The 22,592-nt window shown below is 46.0% G+C and overlaps 1 protein-coding gene across 1 annotated transcript; it reads right to left on the bottom strand.

Moving 5' to 3' along the window:
• Positions 1-747: 747 nt before the first annotated feature.
• On the bottom strand, positions 748-22,585 carry LOC135941926 (ankyrin repeat domain-containing protein 50-like). Its single transcript, XM_065487725.1, has 16 exons — positions 22,316-22,585; positions 9,353-9,657; positions 8,327-8,748; positions 6,654-7,068; positions 5,650-6,102; positions 5,353-5,585; positions 5,177-5,296; positions 5,009-5,121; positions 4,724-4,950; positions 4,575-4,669; positions 4,325-4,514; positions 4,074-4,268; positions 3,372-3,839; positions 2,795-3,068; positions 2,432-2,730; positions 748-2,369 (listed from the first exon to the last, which is right to left on the bottom strand). Exons 2-16 carry the CDS (start codon positions 9,593-9,595, stop codon positions 1,929-1,931), a joined length of 4,188 nt encoding a protein of 1,395 aa, XP_065343797.1. The 5' UTR covers positions 9,596-9,657; positions 22,316-22,585; the 3' UTR covers positions 748-1,928.
• Between the last annotated feature and the right edge of the window lie 7 nt (positions 22,586-22,592).

The following is a 22,592-nucleotide window of genomic DNA, read 5'->3' as shown; positions in this document are numbered from 1 at the left end:
ATGTATTTATGTCCTGAAATTCCTGCAGATTCTGCGATCGGTTCACTCAATCGGCAATTCAGACGAAAAGACGTGAAAAATTGGCTGAATAAAGGGAGACTGGCAAAAACGCAGGTCAATTGAAAAGAGATTAAAATGAGGAGTGTATGTACATGATCAAGGAAGTTAATAGGCCGCTGCAGTGATCGAGTTGAATGACGAATGGAACGGGTCACCCGGCAGCAGATACAAATTTTGTACCGGTTTTTTCAACAAAGAAGAATACCGACGCATAGTCATAGTGCTCGTGCTGCAACAAACTGTCACACAACTCACGCCCCCTTTGAAAACCGGTTACAATTTGATCCACCGCGGCGCTACCACAATCGCTAGCCTCCGAACAAAATCGTGCGCGAACGAAACGTGATCCAACATGTTGCAATCATGTGAGTGTGAGTGTGCGTATGCGTGGAACGCGAATGGGAGATTATGGATTGCGAGGCATTTTATCATAATTCATGGAATAATAGAACAAAATATATAAGATGTTTGACCATTTATTCCGGCGGTTCCTCAGGCACCATCGCACAGGAAGGTAAAACGACATGCCACCTGGCCTAAAAAACTTCAGATCCCTTTCCAATTACCAAGTGGCTCTATATATGCGGCGAAAAAATAATTGATTCTTTTTGCATGATAATTGCATAATTGCTAGCATTTAATTTCTCTAATTGGGTTTTTTATGAATTAGTAAGAAAAAAGAGCATATTTTATATTCTGGTACTTGCATCTTTTATTGATGTTTAAATAATGGTCTCCCTAATTTTACATTCACATAAATATATCATTCCTCAGGTGTGTACTGTGTAATTTCATAGATTATTCTTTTCAAAGGCTTATTGTTGTAATATTAATTCAAGAAAATACTGGTGCATTATACATAATACATAATTATTATTATTATTATCATATAGTAACCGACATGACTTGAGAGTGCGTTTCTTTCCTCGAGAGCAAATCAAGCAAAGCACAAGACGCTCAACGGTTTTCGATTTAATACACAATCAAATGCAGGAAAACATATAAAATATAATATAATATGCGATTGAACGTGCAACGGCTTAGAGGAGGCAGTGGTCCGACTAACGGGCTACGTCTTGTTAATTAACATTAAGTGTACACGCAACTTCCAAGCGTGCATTGTAAAAAATTCGGCAAAATGATGAACTAATGAGATCACAAGTTAACCCTCAAAACATAGAGACGGTCGGGGGGTGCACTGAACGCGGTGTTTCTCGAGAAAATTAAAATTTAATTTCACAACTCACACACACAGTTATTCAGACAGAGAGAGGTATCACTATTTAATTTGTTTAATTCGACACGATAAATTACTAAACGAATTTAATCTCCACAAATAAATATCACACGCGACGAGCAAATATACTCGAATCAATTAGGCTGTCACTTTGCTCCAAACATCCTCACGCGCGGTAGGCCTTAAGGTTAATTAATTGCTCATCGAGTTGAAATAATAACACGTATTATTTTCGTTCTTCTCACATCCGTCTAGCACCTCTGTCAGTTTTATTTACAACCTGCTCCTTATACGTAAGTCTTGGTATTACTTTTGGCAATGATGAGATGGCTCTGCTGATGCTGATGAAATTTCACTTTTCTCGCTTTCTTGAAAATTGGCAAAATTGACTTTTACTTTCAGTTGGACACAAAACAAAGCTTGGAATGTGCCAAAGCTTCCTAATTTGAAGCAGACCGTTTGATTTATAAATTAATTATATTATCCAATTTAAACAAAAAAAATCGCTGTGACAAAGACCCGGAAATTTTTCACAAAGCGTAGCAGCTGCCGTCTATAGGAGAGAGGCTAATATCGAAAAACAGCGATGAAATTTCAAAGACACCGACGAGAGAGTGAGAGGGGGAGGAGGTTAGAGCGGCGTCTCCTTCTTCCAGGGAAAGCCGTTGCTCCTGGTGGCCTGGCACTTGGCCGTGACCTGCTTCCTGGCCGCCTCGAAGCCGTTCTTCAGGCCGACCTTGATGCCGCCGGCCACGCTGTTGGCGCTGGTCTTGAGGTTGGGGTTGGTGGCGATGCCGTTGCGCTTCGACTTGGCAGAGTTGTCGAGCGGCGTCGGCCGGCTGCCCAGGATGATGCGCATGTGCGAGTCCTGCGTGAACGACAGCGGCGCCAGCGACACCGGCATCGTGTCCGGGAACGGCGAGTTGATGGCCGTCGAGTTGGCCAGCGTCGGCCGCTCGCCCTTGGGCGGCGAGCTGTTGCTGTTGCGCACGCTCGAGTCGCTCAGCGGCGATTGCGGCGGCGACGCGTAGATCGGACTCTGCGGCTCGCTCAGCGGCGACAGCAGCAGCACCTGCAACACATTTTACCAATGTTTAGACCTGACATGAAGGTAGGCGAATTTTTAATCCGTACCTGACTGAGGGGCCGGTGTTTGGAGGCACGTTGCAGCTGCTGGGTGAAGGAGAGGTCCATCCTGGGCTGCTGCACCAGGGTTACGCCCTGAGCAGACTTGGTGGAGGAGCCGGTGAAGTTGGAGCTGCTCTTGCTCGACGACTGGTTGCCCACCGAGATGTACGAGCGGCGCTTCAGGTCCGAGGTGCTGTCCGGGCTGACGTCCTGACCGCCGACTGGCGAGTGCGACCGGTACGACGGAGGCATCAGCACGGCCGACGACACCTTCGTCTCCACCGTCGACGCGATGCTGCTCGCACCTGCAGGAAAAACAATTTTTTTTTTTTAATTTTCTCCTTGAGTTTTTTGTGAAGATCAACTCACTGTGTTTGGATCGGTGGTGCATGGCACCGGTGGCGGCGGCGGCCTCCTCGAGCAGTCGCACGATCTCCTCGTGGCCAGACTTGGCTGCGACCCTGAGAGCCGTGCGGCCGCATCTGTCTGAGTGGTGCGGGTCTGCGCCGCCTTGCAGCAGCGCCTTGACGCACGCAACGTGTCCTTCCTGGGCTGCGATGCACAGCGCGGTCGCTCCCTGGCTGCACGTGTGGTCCACCTTGGCGTTTCGACTCAGCAGCAATCGCACGATCGCAGAGTGACCCTGAATTTTGTTTGTTAATAAATCCTGATTTTTTCTATTCAATTTTAATTCTAATTTATTTATTTTGTGAACTTTCATGGGGAAATATTTTAATTTGAATTTAAAGTAAGTCGTTAAAGATGTCAAAAATTTAATGAGAAAATGTGAGGCTGATTTTCCAAATATTCAGGGTGAAATCTGGGCAAATGCGCTTAAAAATATTGAAAAAATCATTCAGAGTTGGTATTCTATAGATTTAAAACCACAGCAACAAATTTAAAGTTGATTTAAACCAACAATAGAATGAATTGCCATTTCACGCACCTGCCAACTGGCGGACTGCAACGCCGTTCGCTTCTCCTTGTCGGTGGCGTTGACGTCGGCGCCGGCGTCGAGCAGAAGGGCGGCCATGTCGGTGTGTCCCTGCCAGGCGGAGACGTGGAGCGGCGTGCGGCCCTCGCTGTCGGCGCCCTCGAGGTCGAGCAGCGGCGGCAGCGAGGTGGGCGTGGCCAGGCCTCCGCGGGGCGGCGGCGCCGGCGGGCCGAACGACGCCGACTCGGCGATCAGGCAGCGGGCCATCGAGACGCGGTTCTCCAGCGCCAGCACGTACAGTGTTGAGCGGCCGTCGGCGTCCTTGGTGTTGGGGTCGGCGCCGGCCTTGATCAGGGTGCGCACCACCTCGCGGTGGCCCTCGACCGCCGCCAGCCGCAATGCTGTCTTCCCGTCGTGCGCCCTGTGGTTTGGGTTGGCGCCCCGCTGCACGAGCAGCGACACCACGCTCACGTGTCCTTCCTGATTCACAAATTTCAATGAATTACTTCTCAATTCCTTGCTCCTCGCCACTCATAAAATCATTATTAATTTTTATTATGCTCACTGGGTCCCAATAACAATTAATTTTTGGACATATTTTTATATTAATTTCATCTAATATTAAACATCAAATATTTGTATGTGGAAGATTCAACTCTCAGAATTTATTGTTGTTTTTAATGTAATTTTTCAATAAAAATATTTTAAACTAACTTGAGAAGCGAGCATGACTGGATTCTTGCCGTCGTTGTCGATTTCATCAGGCTTTGAACCAACGTCGAGCAGCACCTCACAAACCGTGATGTGTCCTTCAAAAGCTGCATAGTGCAGCGGCGTCCATCCAGCATTGTCTCTGTGCATTTCGTCGAGGCCCCTGTCAAGGAGCAGCCGGACAACCTTTGCACTTCCCTGAGATTGCACTCAATCAGTCATTGCATTTATTTATTTATTTCTTTGCTAAATACCTGAGCAGAGGCAACACTTAAAACAGTCCTGCCCTCGTTGTCAATGCTGTCGACGCTGCAGCCCCAGAAGAGCAGCAGGGCGACCACCCCGCAGTGGCCCATTGAGGCCGCAGCCCACAGCGGCGTCCGGCCGCCTTTGTCCGCGTGCTCTGGGTCGGCTTCGTACTCCAAAAGCAGCTCGCACACTTCCCTGAAATTTTTAAAATAGCAATTAATTGTGGATCTTGTCGCTCTTTAGGCTAGCACTCACTTGTGTCCTTCAAAAGCAGCTACAAGCAACGGGGTCATGCCGTCGCGGTCTTCGTGGTCCACCGAAGCTGCTTTCTCTAGCAAAATATTGGCAACCTAATCACAAGTAAAATAATTAATTCACGTCCAGCGATTTAGAGAAAAATCTACTTTGGTGTATCCTTCGCTGGCCGGCACGCAGAGAGCTGCGACCGAGAGAGCGGTGCGTCCGTCCGAGTCCTCGTGGTCAGGGTCAGCCCCGAACTCGAGCAGGTGCTCGACGATCTCCGCGTGGCTCATGTAAGCGGCGGCAATCAAGGGCGTCCTCCCTTCAGCATCACAGCCATCGACTTTGGCGCCGGCTCGCAAGAGCTGCAGCACGATTTCCTCGTGCCCGCCTATTTTGAATAATCACCAGATTTAGAAACAGCAAAACCTCATCCCCTTCAAACTCACCCCACGCAGCTGCTCTCAGGGCCGTTCTGCCCTCCGCGTCAGCCCGTTCGACGTCGGCTCCTCTCTTTAAAAGCACTTCCACCGTGGCAACGTGACCACCCCAAGCCGCAGATCTGAATAAGAATTAAATTCTCAACTGTTATTTTTTTAAGAGGAATCGCAGTTTACCTGAGGGGGGTCCAGCCATCGACGTCAGCACGGTCAGGTTCAGCTCCCGCCTCGAGGAGCAAAGTGACTATTTCCGCGTGCCCGTGTCTGGCTGCCAAATTCAACGCAGTCTGGCCAGTCCTACAATTTATTTATTAAATATTATTTTGAATAAAACGCTTCGTTGGCTTTGTCACCTGTCTGATGCTTCGAGGTCGACGCCTCCCCTGGCTAGCAGGAGAGCCACAAGTCTTGAGTTGCCCTCGGCGCAGAGGGCGTGCAATAAGGAACCTCCGGAGTTGGACCCGCTCAGAGTCAGGCTTTCTCCGCCACCTTCACAGTCTTGTCCCAGTCCCGACGCAGTAGCCCTGAGCAGGTCTGCCAGCGGGTCCAAATCACTCCCCTCGGGACTGCACTCATCAGAGGCAATCTGCAAATAAAAATCCAAGTTTAAAGTCAAAACAGTAAAAAAAAATAAAAATAAAAACACGAACCTGAACAATGTCGTCCATTTCACTGAGTCGGGGCTTGGCGCCGGCCTCGAGGAGCAGCCTGAGGGCCCGCTGGTCCTTGGGCGAGGCGTCGGTGGTCCTGAGGCAGTCGTCGACAGGTACGTCGGTCATGACGAGCCACAAGGCGAGCGTGTGCCGGTCGACGGTGGTGTGCTCGGGCCGGTTCGAGTCCTGGATGCCCTCGAGGCGCACCAGGTGCGACGCCAGGGTCTGCACCTCGTCGGCCGCGAGGTCCGAGCCGCGGCTCGACAGGCTTTTGGCGATGAGCGCGTGCCCCTCGACCGTCTTGCACAGGTACTTCTGCGTGCAGTGCTTCACGTCCACCAGCCACTCGGCGAAGCTGTGGTGGAACAACAAATACCGGCCGTTCCGTTCCACCAGCACTCGCTTCAGAACGTTCAGTCTTTTGCTAAATTCCTCTCTGGAGATTGACTCCTGCAATTTGACACGCCTTAATTTTAGATATTTTTTTACTTCCGTGATTTCTGTCGCATTCTTGACAGGAAACTAATTTTTAAATCGATTTTTTCTGTTATTTACTGCTTATTCTCGTTAAAAATAAAATAAAATTTGTTTTGTTTTCCCTTATGTTCTTAAGAATAAATTTTGGAGATTTAGTTTATTAATTAAAACAGGGTTCACAAAAATCCGATTTTTTTTTGCAATTTTGCGCGTTTTTTTAATTACATGCATTTTAATTGGAGATAAAAAATTCTCAGGACCAAAAAAAGAGCCAACTGGTTTCACCAAAAGACCAAAAATCTGAACAATTTTAAATAATTTCTGACTTTTTTGGCGCAAAATACAATCTTTTCTAGGCTAAATTAGGAAAAATGCGGGAAACCCATAGACTGGTGTTTTTTCCAGCTGTTTTTTTGAGCAAAATAGGCGAACCCTGCTTGCAACGGGTGGTTTTTTTATTTTTATATTTATTGTAACAATAATTTGAGCTAGCAAAGAGGAAAGGACAGAAAAAATAGAATTACCTGGTAAGCCTTGACACAGCCGAGGAGGTCAGGCTCGTTGAGGGGCGACCTGGCCGCGAGGATGGCGTTGATGAGGGGTTGCACGCGGCTGAACTGCTTCCTGGTGAAGATCCTCTGGCACAGCCAGAGGTAGAGGCCGTTGAGGGTGCCGGGGATCTCCCTGATCTCGCGCAGCACGATCGAGTTGGCGGCGACGGCGTCGAGGATGCGCTCGGCGTACAGCAGGCAGCCGTGGCTCTTGATGTGCAGCTGGTTGAGCAGCTCGGCGGTGTCGTCGCGGCCCATGTGCGCCCTGAGCGCCGGCTCCGAGTCGAGCCGCGCCAGAATGTACTGCTGCACGTCTTTGACCACGTTCGCCTTGCGCACCTCGTCCAGTGACAGCTTCCGGAAGCCGGCGAACATCCGCGCCATGCCCCTGCCAGACGCGCCAAAATTAGCCAACGCTTTGTTTGTTTTGCGGCTCACTCGGCAGAGCCTGACAGCGCGCAGCGGCAGGTGCCAAACGCCGATTATTTGGCCTACGCGTGTGCCCAGGAAGTGGCTTGAGAGTAATCAGCTTCACTTGTTGCAAATACACGCCTCCCCCGCGTTTTGCATTTAAATTATTCTCATTACTTTAAAAAAATACTTTAAACTGTCCGTTGAGCCAGCAAAACCGCAAAAAAATCCGGAGTTCGATGTCAGGTCACTTGACCTGAGGAAGGTCTATGAAGGGCAAGGGTCATAAATCATCGCCGAGTGTAGAAAAATGTGCTCGAAATTATTGAAAAAGCACCAAAAACCGGCCTTGGAGCGGATCTCAGGTCGCGGGGTACCCTGAAAAAGGTCGTTAGGGTACCGGAGGCCAAAGCCCTGTCCAAGACGTGTCCGATGAGGGGTCGCGGTCGATGATCGGAGGAGCGGCCGAATTTTAACAAAAATATAACCATTTTTGCAAAAGAACGTTACAAGTTGCTTAAAGTGAAAAAACGGAAAAATTAATTTTAATTTTTCTATGGCCTCGAAAATTTTGAAAATTGGTTTCCAGACCAGCGTTGGACCTGCGCATGCGATGGCGTTGTTATGACCCTGCAAGTTTCCTCCCATTGGAAAAAATCTCGAATTTAAAATTTCCCATGTTATCCTTATGGATAAAGTTAAAAAATCTCGTTTTTCAAACTTCAAAATCTCTCTAGTCCTAGGATTTTGATCGTATTTGGTCTCAAAATGTTCCCAGATTTCACAAAAATTGCTCCAACTAATACTAATGTTGACTTTTCCAAAAATTAGGCAGATTTTTTTTATAAAAATTCAAAAAATGGTCCGATTTTTTAAAACCACACACTGGCAGACGCGCCCTACCGAGGGGCATCGATTGGTAGTAGAATCGGCGCCTTCTGACCCATAGGGCCTCGCCTAGGGGCCCCAAAAACCACAGTTGGCAAGTGTCACAAATAAATAGCGTTTTTTTCAACTTAAAAAATGTATAACCTGGCTCCTATGGGTCGTAGAGTAAAAAACCAAAGTTTGTTAGACTCGCCGTAAAATTTCTCAACTTAGCCGTTTTATTTACAAGGGAGGATAGGGAACGGGTTTGGTCGGGGGGCCCCTGCTGCCGCCGGAACTCGCAAAAAGTGTTCAGCCGTCACTTTTATATGTATTTTTATAATTATAAAGACCAATTCGTGGCGTACCTATTGTACCTCCTGGCGGTGCACATGAGCAGGACCCACTGGGGCAGCAGCTGGTGGTGGTTGGCGAGCAGCTCGCCGACCGTCTTGCTGCGTCCGGCCACCATGGAGAAGGAGCCGGCGCTGCCGCACGAGCCGCCGCGCTCCAGCTTCTCGCCGGGCCCGGACACGTTGGTCTCGTCGATCGAGTCGACCAGGATGAAGCAGCACTGCTTGGGAGGGTCCAGCTCCAGCAGCGGGAACAGCACCGCCTTCTTAAACGCCTCGTCAGGGTCGCGCTCGCACACCTCCGGCCGCAGCGCGTTCACGATCTCCGGGTCGCGCAGCTTCTCTTCAAAGTGCGGCGACAGCAGCTCGGACACCCGCAACTGCTGCACCAGGTGCCGCACGAAGTCCGCCGGCGACAACGATGACACATCGTGCGCCTGAAATATTTACAGAATGTCAAATGCTTTGTTTTTGTCCAAATTCACACATCAAAACGAAAAAATATAATATTTATCCGTTTCTTTTCTATCTTTTGATTCTGAAAAACGTTGGAATTTTCAAAAATGTCTTAGATCAAAGGTCTAGATAATTTTTTACGACCTTTTTTCAGGTTCTCAACCCTGAGAGTGACCTTAGAACCGAAAATTTAGTTTTCTTTTGTTGATGATTTCCACTTTTGTGAGTTTAAACTACTTAGGCATACTAAGGAAACCTATAATGGCCAATTCAATGCCAGGCCCGACCTCCAGGGCCCAACCCTGAGGTGACCCTGAGCGTTTAAATTTCAAATACGTCCGAAATTAGCGAGATTAATGTCGTTTTATATGTTTCTAAACCTGGAAAAGTCAAATTTGGTGTCAGAATTGATGTTAAAAACAGCTGGTATAAATTTTGAGAATAAATTGATAGGTTTTAAAAGAAAAATGCATAATTATATTTTTTAACTTCTGTGCCAGTAATCATTTTGCTAATTTAATTCACAAAAACAAAATTAACCGAACAAAATCAGAATAAAAAATTCTGATTGGTATTTGAGCTCACCTGACAAAAGTGGTAGGCGAGGAGCCTGCGGTGGAGCGACCTCTGGCGGTAGCCGCCCTGTCCGGTGCCGACCGAGGGCCAGACGAGCTCGCAGCAGAGCGCCGTCTTGCCGCAGCCGGCGCCGCCGAGGATGAGGGCGCCGCCCGCCTTGGACGCGTGCCGCTGCTCCAGGCAGTGCGACAGCTTCATGAAGGCCCATTCTCGGCAGTAGAAGCGTTTGCCGTGCAGCAGAGACTCGGCCATGCTGCGCTGGGGCCACGCCTAGCCGTCGAGGGCCACCGCCGACGCCGAGTCGCCACTCATTTCTGCAAAAACACGAACACACACACCGTCAAAAATAATATTAATAATAATAAAGGCAGACGAAAACGAGAAAGGCCCGTCGTTTGTCTCTGGCAAAGGGAGCGTGCCTCGCTAAATCCAGTTTCGTCCGCGAAAATTATTTAATTTTGCACAGTCATTTGAGACCAAACACGAAAAACGAAAAAAGGGGTTCGTGGCGTGCAATAAATAGACTTGTACTTTTTTTTAAGGTTTTACGATGTCGACGAAAGCAATTTAAAATAAATTCTAGCTTCCATTGTTCCAATGCTCCGAAAACACACTTAAATCCTTATCTTCTTCGCAGCGAAATAAATCGTTTCGAAGGAAAAGAGAATGAATGCTCTTTGCGCTTGATTTCATTATCTTTGTCGAGGCAGTTGTAAATAAATTTAATTGCAATCGTGTCTCCGCACTCCGCAGGCAGCGAATCATTGTCTTCTTTTAATCGCGATAAATTGGAGCCTTTCGGCCTAAATTGCATTCCGCTGGCGGCCACAAACAAACAAAACTATCTCGTTTAATGAATTTCCTCGTTGCGATCGGAAGAGTTAAATTCTAATCTAGCGACGAGGAAAACAACGGCACGCATGTGGGAAATGAGACAGCGCACCGAGAGCACTTGTTGTGTTTCCTACACTTCTCCCGCGCCCTTGTGTTTTTGTTTTCGTTCAGTTCTCCGCTCTCTGGCTCCGAGTGTCCGGTTTCAAACTTTAACCTGATCCCTTTCACCCGCAGTGCAAGACTATAGTACGACAAGCAGAGCTTTTACGTCAGCAAAACATGCAATTTTTGTCCACAGTTATACGCAGAGAAGCTTCTTTCCCGACGAAAAGTTTCCTCCCGAGATATTCGGTTTCAAGACCAAATTGCTTCCCTATGCCAATGCAGAATAAACAAATTAACACGCGATAATTTGCAGATGGAAGCCGGCCGGCGGCTCGTGTTTCAAAATAAACAGGCTCGATGAAAAGCTGTTGTCGCCTGACCAGATTCTGAGGCTGAAAATCAAAATTTACGATGACGCGGCACTAATTGTTAAAAATAAGTTGTAAGGGGAGATCAGCACATCATCCCTGCGCCGTAATAATCAATAAAAAGCTTGCGTTTCACCCTTTCGGAGACGCGTCTGATCTGGCCGGACGTGAAAGTGCAAAATTGCATCGTCACTGAAATCCGAGCCTTTTGTATTTGAGTGTGTCTGCGTGGAACTGCAATTAATCCACGAACAAGAGCGGGCCGGCGTTGAATGGGCAATTAGCGTGGACTATACACCCTTCCGGGCGGGAAAAATTGATTGGCAAATCATTTGCTTACACGCGGATGGGCACCAAAAGGCAAAACAAACGCCAACAAAGCCTTTTTCACCCAGGGTTGTTGCCACAGACATCCCGGCCGGATCACAAGTCCTGCTACACCCCGCAGCTACAAAACTAGGTCGTTGTTTTAGTTTGAATTGCAAATATTGCCACACCTCGACACCTCGCAATTTAATTCCTACGGATTGGTGATTGGTGAGGGTGTTCTGATTGTGGGAGAAATTTTGAATGCATACAAAAACATTTTCAACCAACATTTTAAATAAATAAGAGTTTTAAAAAGATGTGCGCACTAAAAAGGTGTTAAATGCTTTTTTTCTAGAATTTCAGTTCAACCACAAAATTTCCACGAGGAAAATAAACAAGAAACGAGAACAAGCGGAAATTTTCCGTTGTGGTTTAAGAATATCCTCGAGCTCATTTCTATTTATCCAGCGAAATGTAGCAATAAATTCATTCCATCCTAGACTCCCCATGAAATTGGCGCCAATCTTTTTCTTTATTGCAACTCTGTTGGAATCTCGTCGTGAGTTCACTAGAATTACGAAAAGGGCGAGCAAAAGCCGACAGCAGACGTGTCGGTGTAAGGAACAATAATCCGAGAAGGAAGAGGTATGCAACCGCCGCCGACTCTCAATTACCGTCGCCGGCGTCTTCCGTCTTCCCGACGAGTGTCATAATTCAAATAATGAGCTGCATTGCGGCAATCGCTGCCGACTAATTGCGCGAGCGAGGAGCAAGAAAATAGGAATAGCGGCGGCTCTAATGAAGCCATCAAAGTGGCGCTGAATCGTTGCTCTGTGATCAAAGCGCCGATTCCTTTCACAACAAGAGAGAGAGAGAGAGAAGACACTAGGGTGAAAATAGACAAGTTCAAAGCCGAAGCCAACCAAAATATTGCATGGCAGAAATGCCGGCCGGCCAGCAGGCACGGCCCTGATTCAACACACTTGTTTATCCTCCCTCGGTGCAAAATGCATCAAAGCGTTACTAACTTTCAAAAAGTGTCTCAAAATAAAATTTCCTGTAAAAAAACAAAATTCTTTAGTTTAAATTTTTATTCAAGTCTGTCGACATTTTATTGATTTTCGTGTTACAATTCCCATCCGTTTTGTATGTCAAGTGGAGTGCTTTGCGCAGCCAGATCGTCTTTGTTTAAGTTGCAAGCGCGAGATCGTTCTGGAAAACGTCCAAGAGCAATCAAACTAGGGCACGACACTGGAATTATCAAGAGAGGAACTGGAAATAATGCAGTTGAACGGACTTTTATCGCATTCACACAGGAAATTGTATGTATATCTAGTGCATCCAGCGGCATGAAAACAATTGGCCTAGCCGCCGAATGAAAGCAAAATTAGTTTTCCTGTGGCGTTGCATTTTAAATTAATAGAGCCATATATACATTTTGCATGGCGCAGCTGGTCGTGTGGGCGAGAGCTATCAAATTAATATTCGCGTCATGCAACAGCGCAGAAAATCAATCTTGCCAGTTCATCTAGGACCTGAGGGATTTCGCTGACAATCAGACATGACTGCAATCTCGATTCTATATATACGCCTGCGGACAAGAGCAGAATGTAAAAATGCTAATAAAAAAGGGGTAAAATTCCTTTTCGGTCTTTTCCTAGAGCCAAGCTTTCCAAGAGTTGGTTTTCTTTCAACAGCATAAACATTTTTATTTGCAAATGGTTGTGTTTATAGTGGTTAATGGGTGATGCATTTTTGGCATTTCGGTTTTGTTATCCCTGGATGGCAGAGTGCACCGGGCCAGCTGGCGAAAAGGGACGCGCGCGGCAGGCAAGCCCCGTCGCCGTATTGATTTCCCGGCCGGCACCAACACGCTCGCTTGCTTCTTCCCTCTCGGCCAACTCGCGTGCAAGCCCGTTGGCAGAAATCACGAGTGCATGTCCGATCGCCCGTGCAAATCCAGGGCCGCCTTAGGAATCAAATGACTCGCGTTGCTTTGAAAGACCGGAAAATGTCATGAATGCATGCAGGCAATTTATCTTCTGGATAATAACTATAAATTTATTTAATTGCAAATTGCTTGGCAAGAAAAAAATGTAATATTTTGATTTTAAGAAGAATTTTTTTCGTAATTCTTTGCGATTAAACTAATTTGAGGTTTTCGGCGTGTAATTTCAAGGCACCCGCAGAGGGGCACGGATTCCCACGAGACTCGTAGGGCTGGGGATTGTTTTACACGTGCGTCGGCTGTGTGAGCAAGCTGAGATTCTTGACCCAGATCTCTGGAGAGGACAACTACGGGTCGGGATTCCGTCTGTGCGCGAACGCTTGAGGGTTGGCATCAAACATTCACGGCTTGGCGCCACCATTGTCTCTGGCAGGTCAGGAAAAAATGAGGAGAACACATTGCAAAATCAGTCCGTTTGGTATGGGGGATTAAAAATTAACATTTATCGCGCTCGTGATGTCCGTTTACGACAGAGAATTCGAGTGGCATTGTTCCGCAGCAAGTGTGCCGTTTCCTTATCGATTTCTGTCTGTCTTTCTCTGATCACCTGGATTGTTGTTTTAGGAAAGTGTGCACGATCACGTACTTCCTTCCGAGCGGCCAAGGACAGAGACGGCGCGGCGCGCGGCTTAGCTTGGCGCACATTAGTGCGGATTGGAAAGGGTGAAAAACGGTGTGCCCGCATGTGCGGCACAGCACAAATTGGAAATTGCACTCAACGAAAGCAGCCGAAATGAAAAAATGATATCACACCGCGCGCGCGGTGACCTTTCGCCTTGCTATTTGACATTTTATATTACCTGCGCGCCTGCACCGTGTGTGCTTTGATTCGAGCCAAGTAAACACGTGATTCCTGCGCCTATCGCCGGTCTATTGTCATGGCCGAGCGCGGCTTCTAGCTTTTGTGCTGCTGATCAAACAGACGATGAGAGCCAAAATGCTGTTTGTGCGGCGCTAATTGCGGCAAAGCAGAGGTCTAAAAAACTGTCAATCGCACCGGTGCGTAAGTGGTTTCTGCGACTTTCGCCGACTCCCAAATATGTCAAGTGAATTTATTTATAAGCATCTCGTACTATTCAACAGCTGTTTTGGTCCCAAATTGAAAATACAAAAATTCAGTGCAGAGCTAAAAAGCGTTTTTTTTTAAATTTTAACCAGTTTCTTACAGGCAATTTTTGCACCTCAGTTTTAAATAATTTTCTCATGACCTACACTTGAAAAATTGTCAGAGAGAAATTTTTGGAGAAATTGGGCCGATTTAAAAGACAAAATCTGCACAGTAGAGGAAATTTTGACCACTTCCGACCTCAACTTTTAGATTTTCACCTGGGAAAAAGGGAAAAAATCATTTCCCCCTTGCAAAATTCACAGAAAGCTTTGTGAAAAATCGGCATTCACGCGCAATTGCCCTGAATGGGGGTTGCCAGCATTTTTTTTTTGTCTTGCGCTCGCTCCCTGGCTTCTTGGCGAAAAAGGTAGGTCTGCGGAGCAACAAAAGAAAATGCAAATTCGGTCGTGCCGATGGTGAAACACGAGCGCAATCAATAGCGACCCGGCGGTGTGGCGTGCCGCCGGAATGTTTCACATTTTTGCATTATTTAACGGCGCGGACACGGCGGTTCCCATATACATATAATACAAATTATCGCGCGCGGTGCGGAGCGAGGAAAGTGATGAATTGTACTTGCGCGCGTATCGATCGGCGCGTCTCGTCTCGTCTCGTGCGAGCGCGCTCGCTCACTCTGGAGGTCAAATTAATTTTTGTTTAGGCCCAAGTCGAGGAGGCCTCGGCGGTTTGCATCCGCGGACCGACCCTCTTTTCGTTTTCGTCAGAGTGTGTGTGTGCCTCAAATAAATGCGGTCGGTGGTGGCAGAGAGACATCATTGTAAGTCGGCGGCTGACCGCGGTAACGCCCACCTCTGCGTCTTCTCCACTCTTGCAGTTTGACACCGAGAAATGGATCGCTTATACAGCTTAAGCACTTAATTTGCCGCAAGAAACGCGATGCAGCAATCCGTAAGCAGATGTCAGGTACTTTGTCAAATAAAAATGATCAACACAAAAAATATAATTCTGGAAGTGGAAAGAACCTTTTTAGCCGGTTGGGAATTTTAATCACCTTTTGAAACCGCAATAAAATCGTCGGGTGGCTCGGCAAGTCGGCAGCTGCCGCCATAAATATTAATCCATCCCTTCCTGGAAAAGCACGCTTCCGGCGGCGCATCCATATTGCGCAAATTCGTGTTCACCTTTCAGACGAGTTTTCTTTCCGTCTGAGAAATTCACCGCACACAGAAAGAAAGAAGATAAGTTTTTATCACGAGCGAGAATATAACTCACTCTCCCCCGCCGAGTATAAAAAAAAAGTTAGGAAGCGCGCGGGGGTGGCCTTTCTTTCCTCTTTCCTCCAAACAAAAAGCAACGAGCCGTCTAATTAGGTTGCCCGATGACATCACGACTCTATTTCCACGCGACCCACCCGACAATGGCGTTGCGTGTGTGTGTGTGTGTTTGTGCAAATACATACATACTATGCATTCGCGTGCAATGGCAATCAACAGCCTCTGCATTGTTTTGCTCACTCATACGCATACATAATTAATGCAACAGCACATATCCGTCGTCTGACTCAGGGAAAAGTGACACAAAAAATCTAATCACCATGGCAAGTGCGACGAGATCGCAGATTCCTAACTATTCTATAATTAATGAGAAGAGTCCACAGTTTCCTCGAGTGATTGATTGCAGATAAAACATCTGCGACAGTTTTTTTTTATTATTATTTGTGTTTATATTTTATATCTAGCACTGCATTGCCTGCCTGATTTATATTTTTTCGCCTTCAAAAGTCTAAAATATTGCCCGCCATACAATAACGACGATTGAAATACCAGACAGAGCGCAGCTGGAGTGAACAGAAAAAATAAAAGAGATGCAGACAACATTTTCGAGCACTCTCGCGATTTGCAATGCAAAATGTTGCGGTGTCGTTGTGCACAATCGCCTGCATTGTTGGTCGACATCGGCACGCGAGCCGCATCTCTTGCTTTACACAAAAGCAGCGTCCCCTCCCTATACGCTACAATTTTAAAAAATACCAAGAATCTCACAATTTTGCGGGCGGCGACAGTGGCAAATTTATGGATTGGCTACCTGCTCGGCGCCGCTCGCCGGGGGAAGAAACCACAAAGAAGGGTGGCGTGCGCACGAATAATCACATTTTAGCCTGTCTCCTGAGAAATCTTTTTTCGCCTCAACCGCAGCCCTTGGACCAGAACGAGAAAAAATATCGATCATGCAAACTGCAAAACCAGCTTTTCATATTTACAGAAAACGCTGTCTTCCAAGCATTTCAATAGTCAAGAAATTAATATTGATAAGAGTTTCTTATCAGGCAGATTGCAGGAGGAAAACGATTTAGTTGTTAGATAGCATACAGAAATAGTTGCAACACGGCGCCAATGTAACTTGAGGACTTGTTCTCTTCAATTTGTGAGATGGAATTAGGAGGAGGAAAAAAGGTTTCGTGACACCATCATTTATCATAAAGGCTTTTTCGACTGACTAAGAGACCCCACTCAAATACTCAATAGAGAGCTGTTTATGCTGCGAGTTGGCCGATTGCCCCTCTTTTTCTCTGCCAATATACCGCGCGGCGTCATGCGACAGACAAATCGCGCAAAACTTTGCTCCCCGACCCAACCAGACGCGTCGCAAGCAAATTGTCTTTTTCTTCTGGCAACGCTGAGCAGAAAAATATTTTCCACCACTGAGCCAGAATTCAGAATTTAGCGGAGGAGACGGAACAACGAAAGCGACTGTTTATCTCGCGGTTTTATTTGGCCCCAAAATAATAATATGTTAATAAATCAGTTTTGTTTAAAGTGGACTTTTACGGGGCAACAATTGAAAATTCTTTGAATTGTCGAATGCAGTAAGCAGTTGATTGATAAAAAAATTGTTCTATAATTTGCTACAGTAAAAATTCCAATTATTCAAATTTTCTTTAAAATTTCCAGCGCTTGACCACATTTTCTAAGCAGATTTCGATTCCTCTCGTCGAGATCTGTCCAACAGCGTATAAAACCTTTTAGGGAAACTTTTTATTTTGAAATAATTAAGGATTTCAAGTAGGGAGACAGTCCTAACCATTTCTAAAAATATATACAATCAATTTTGGCTTGAACTGAATCCTTAGGGGTGCGTTCATGCATTGGCAACAACCCTTTTCAAGGATTTTGCCAATCCTCTTTTATATTCTCAGGTAAAAAAATGCTGCAATAGCTTTTTTATTCCATCTCCATTTTTTAATTGAATGGAGAAAAGGGAAGACACCCTTTGAGACCGAAACGCAATAACACGCTTTTGGAGCTTATAGGTTTAAGGGCGCTCATTACACATCCAAACACACACACGCGCGCGCGCGGCACTCTCACCATCTTTGAATGGTAATGAGCTTGCGAAAATTTCTCACTCTCTCGCCGCAAATTTGAATATGTGAGCAGCGGCGAGAGTGAGAGCGCGCACCGGGTGCGGATTAATTGCTGTTTAAGGCAGCGGCATTTAGAGCGCCAATAAATGTGATTTATTTCGTGAGCACGCCATGTCGTAAAATTAATGGGGCCTGCATGCGAAATTGTTGAGCGCATTCGTGAAATGAGTTATTGAAAGCGAAAGCAATCTTTCGAGACGGCTGCAAACCCAATTTTCGTTTCCTTTGATTTTTTTTATTTCCAAAACTAATCTACTTTGATCGGACTAAAATCATTTCGATTTCTCGCCTCTGCAGTTTCTTCGAGAATCTCTCTACGAAAGAGTGAGTTTGTAAAGAGGCGCTCGCGCTCGCCTTTAAATCTCGGGAGCCCATTGCGATGAATTTCTTTGCTCAAGGAGGCCTCTCGCACTCGCGGCTCCTTTATGCTATCCGGCGGACAAAAGGCCACTTCTTTCTTTTGCACCGACAGAAACGCTTTCTCATTTATTATTTTTCATTTTTTTTCCGCACACGAACAGAGGCGAGAGGTGTTGCTGTTGCTGGCTTCCTCTGAACTTGCTAATGAATGAATGAATTCGTCTCGTGTTTGTCAAACACACGCCGAGCAAACACGCTATGTATATACAAAATAAAATAAAAGGCTAGCCGCGACATCAAAGATGAAACAATGTGTGAAAATTTTGTGGAATGATTTTTCTTTCTGCTTGGTGAGTGTTCTAAAAATATTTAGTCGTGTCGCAAGATGCGTGTGCCGGCTCTCGCGTTGGCTGATTGTTAATAAACCGAACGTCTCGCTCTGCTTTGGTGTAACTTGTAAAATCGACATCCGTTTTATTAGTGCGCCCGCGACAAGAGTGGTTGGAAATATATAAATTTCAAGCTTGCCAACGCCAACAGGCCGCAGTAAAGCACAAGCTCGAAATGACGACTATTTTTAACTGTGTAGCCGCGCGCGCGCCGGCATTTGAATGTTTTATGTTCTGGAAACGAATTCGAATAACAGCAACATTGCTCATACATTAACAAAACAATTTGTCGGCCGTTGTTTCTTTCCGAGCCATTAAAAGCAGTTTAATTTCAAACTTTAAACTCGTTCTTTACGTAGGACGAGCCGGAAGACCAAAGATTTATTCTAGTGCGTGGCCAAACAAAAGCACAATTATAAAGATCAAATCTCGAGGCGCGCAATTCATGAATTATGATGATCGTGCGGCGCGAGGCCGGCTTCTAGCTCTCTCGCCGGGCCAAAAGCGCCGCCTCGTCGAATTTCCCGAGCAGAATGAGCGCAGCACTCACTCACTCACTTGTCGACAGAGAAAAAGGTTCGATAGAGCAGCCTTTTATTAAATTTGCGCTCGTTCAATGGGCGTATAAGAAGGAAACCCCCGGATCGCAGCGATTCGGTCGATAAAGACGTTTATTTTACGAGCGTACACAATTAAAGAAAGATATTTATTCTAATCAAGTGCGTGAGGGAGCAGAGCAATTAGATTAATTTGCCTCTCGCGCCTCGAACAACGAGTAGCAGGTGAGATTGGCCAACGCAAAGAAAATTTTGTCTCTGTCTCTGCACGCGCTCTTTTAATTTAAATGCAAATTAGCTCCGCTCCCGTTTGGCACAGCTGATGGAACGGATTATTGCTCACTGAAATGAAACTTTCCTCTTGGCTAGGCACACTTTGCAATGAGTTAATTTCTGACGACTGCAAGTTTATGTAGTTCTAATAATTTCACACCTTGCCCGGGTAAACACACACGTGCTGCTGGAAAAAATAAGAGGGAAAGACGCGGGCTTGGTTCTAAATTTAGTCACTCAACTGGCAGCGAGAGAAAAAGAGTCGTCGGTGTGTCTGCCCGAGCCGAACTAGGGTATATAATGAAGCGCTCGCTCGTTGGCGTTGGCAGGCATGAATGAAGAAGCATGCAGACGCCTCTTTTGATATCCATCTGTCTGTGAAATAGCCAAAGATTGCACTACACTTCTCGCCAGCCGCCTGGCCGAGGCCAAGCGCCAATTCAACCGCCTTGACTTTGAATTCCTACACTTGAACCCGAGAGGAGAAAAATTAATGCTGCTTTTCAGGCTCGAAATTAGTTTGAATGTTGGAATTTTAAGACCTAAGTGCTAGGAATATTAATTGGACGTCAAAACCGAGTTGCAAAAAATTCGAATTTTAAAAAAAAAATCAATTTTAACCAGTTTTCCATAATTTTCTAATCATTTAGCTCATGACCCCGACTTGAAATATTGCCAGAGAGAAATATTTTGAGAAATTGAGGCAGAAAAATGGCAATTTAAAAGAAAAAAATCTGCACAGTAGAGGAAATTTTGACCACTCCGAGCGCAAATTTTAGATTTTCATAAGGAAAAAATGGAATAAATTCATCTCTTTCATTTTTTGCGCAAGAAATTGGCAAAAAAAGTGGTAAGCAAATGCAACCCTGTGCGTGAACATGAATATTTCGATCTCTCCGCAATTCCAACACTGCTCTGCGATTCAATTTCTTTCTGCCGCGCTGGGAAATAAGTTTATTTTTCTGTCGTTGACAGAGCGAGCGCCACCCCTTGCTATTTTCACCTGCGGGGGTGCGTAATCTCATTTAGCATCAATCTCGTCTGGCGTTTTCTCCCTCCCAATCCCAACGGCCACTTAATTAGCGCGCCGCCGCGCCGACATCATTCATTTGCTAAACAATTACTGCCCCAGGCACGATTCGTATTATTTACTTGGCTAATTTTGGCGGTGACACTATCTCCATTTCCAACGCGAATTTCGGTTTGCAGCATTGCGCGACTCCAACTGCAATCATTTTTACAAACCAGTTTTTATTTACCTGGTAAAACGAGCAATTCGTGTCAAGACAAGAGCATGAAAATTGAAAGCAAACCCATAAAACAATATTCATAAAATGAAAACTGCAGTATAAAATTTAATGACGCGCGCGCCGGGGAGGAGGGAGCAGAGCAGAGCAGAAGCGCACTTGTCTCTCTCTCTCTCGGTGGTACTTTGCGCGGCACGAAACACTTTCCTCATTAATTAACGGCCGTCCGAGAGTGGGTGCGACGGCAACGGCGACGACACTCGACGTTTCAGTCGGCCAAAAGGAGTCAGTCGCCTCACTTCGGCTGGCGCCAATTTATGCAATGACATCACATCCGTCGCAAGTATGCGCGCACGGAAAAGCACCCGAAACTTGCTCCCTCGTCGTCGTCACCAAATTGTGCTTTTACACATATTAATTTTAGGACGTTTCCAGCAGGGTTGCATTTGCTTACCACCCAGTTTTTATCCCCGCTGGTATTTAACATTCAATTTTAACCGATTTCTTGCATTTTCCAGTGTGAAAAACTAATAATTTGCGGTCGGAGTGGTCAAAATTTCCTCTACTGTGCAGATTTTTTCTATTTAAATTGTCTCAATTTATCCAAAAATTTCTCAAGTCGAGGCCATGATCTAATAATTCGAAAATTAATGAAACCTGAGCCATTTGCATAGTGTATCATTATCTCTAGTAAACAAACATTGATTGCACCGCCGGCAGCTGCTATTTATTTATTTTTTAAATTATTTTTGCTGCGTGTAAGTGCGAGAATAAGCGAGTGACTAGTGTCAGGGACAGGTGCGCGACGATGCGGCAGGTATGACTCACTCGCGGGCCTCCTCAGGCCGGAGGTGCGCGCGATAGGTGTTAATTTCCCGCACATTTGTTGTACATACGTACGTGTACGTGCAACTGCATTGAAACGATAAAACATCGCAGCTCGTCTCAAGTCTCAAGTCGCAATTGATGATTAATTTTATATTAATGCGAGTCGAGAAAATTTATTTCAACATTTTAAAAGCCTTAGAAAAATAAATTAATAAATTATATTTTGGGAGCTACAATTTAAAATATATCCATCATTACGTCCTGCGGTAACGACTTATTTATTTGTCAATATTTTGACAACATCAGGCGATCCGAAAAGCCCACTACTTAAATTTAAAAACAACGACCTGACTCAATTAGCATTTTTTAAATATGCAAATTTGCCTCTGGCCCGGCAGGGATAAGGAAATACAGTTGAATAAGCAAGGTTGCATTTTCACCACTGGTTTTTAACGGTCTTTACCAATTTCTTGCGCAAGAAATGCAAGAAATTTATTTATTCCATATTTTCCAAGTGAAAAATCTAAAATTTCCTCTACTGTGCAGATTTTTTTCTTTAAAATTGCTAATTTTCGCCTCAATATCTCCAAAAATTTATCTCTAACAATATTTCAAGTCGATTTCATGAGCTAAACAATTATTGAAAAATGAGGAGCAAACCTTTCCTGCAAAGAAACTGCTTTTCAAATTTTAAAATCCGTTTTTTACGACTACCCTGGTTTTTTTGCAACCCTCTGAATGCGATTGGCGAAAATAAATCCAGCGTAAAGAGAAGAGGAAGCAATAAAGAGGTTGTAGATATGTGCTGGCTGCCTGCTCCCATTCATTGATTGCGCCTCGTGATCATGGTTACTCTCAGGCGCCAGAAGTCTGCCTAGGGTGGCTATAATTCAACCCCCAGACCAACCCCTGCTTCTTCCGCCCCCTCGCTTTGAATTTATGCATTTTTGCACGGCTGCAAAAGGGTCGCCTCCCTCTTAGCGGATATTCGCGGACAGGTGCAAAGTGCAAAACAAAGAGCGTAAGACGGTGCCCTGCGGCGAGCTGAACCTTTTTTGCACGAGTCGCGAGTCGCGGGCAGCCCGGCCGAACCCGAACCGACGAGGCTGCCAATCGGAAGAGCCGCCTACGCCGAAAACAGAAAAAAAACTCGATAGAAAGAAAGAAAGCTGAGAGCTCGAGGCTCGAGTTGGACTCTCACCGCGAAATTCTGCGACTTGGACGACGCCGAGCTGGCCCCTGCGGGAGCGGAGGTCGTCGCCGATGCGCGGGATGCCAACTGCCAGGCGAAAATTCGCGGACGCCGCGGTTGGTCCGACGTTGCGTACGGAAGAAGACAGTCTCGGACGCACACACCGACACCAGAACACCACTTGATACGATACTCCTCTGGCTCTGATCCGAGCCCCGACTTCTTTCTGCTAACTTTCTGCTCGCAGCCGATCCTGTCTCCTCGGAACGCTATCACTTCAGCTGTG

This window comes from Cloeon dipterum, chromosome 4 (genome assembly GCF_949628265.1).
Source record: "Cloeon dipterum chromosome 4, ieCloDipt1.1, whole genome shotgun sequence".
Lineage (NCBI taxonomy): Eukaryota > Metazoa > Arthropoda > Insecta > Ephemeroptera > Baetidae > Cloeon > Cloeon dipterum.
This window is presented reverse-complemented; position numbering and strand designations above follow the sequence as displayed.

Bases quoted from the DNA above. Each gene is read 5' to 3' on its own strand.
- LOC135941926 (XM_065487725.1), bottom strand. From the start codon at position 9,595: ATGGCCGAGTCTCTGCTGCACGGCAAACGCTTCTACTGCCGAGAATGG. The intron at 6,103-6,653 runs GTAATTCTATTT...GTCAAATTGCAG, and splicing joins GCTGTGTCAAGGCTTACCAG to GAGTCAATCTCCAGAGAGGA. The intron at 2,370-2,431 runs GTACGGATTAAA...AATGTGTTGCAG, and splicing joins AACACCGGCCCCTCAGTCAG to GTGCTGCTGCTGTCGCCGCT.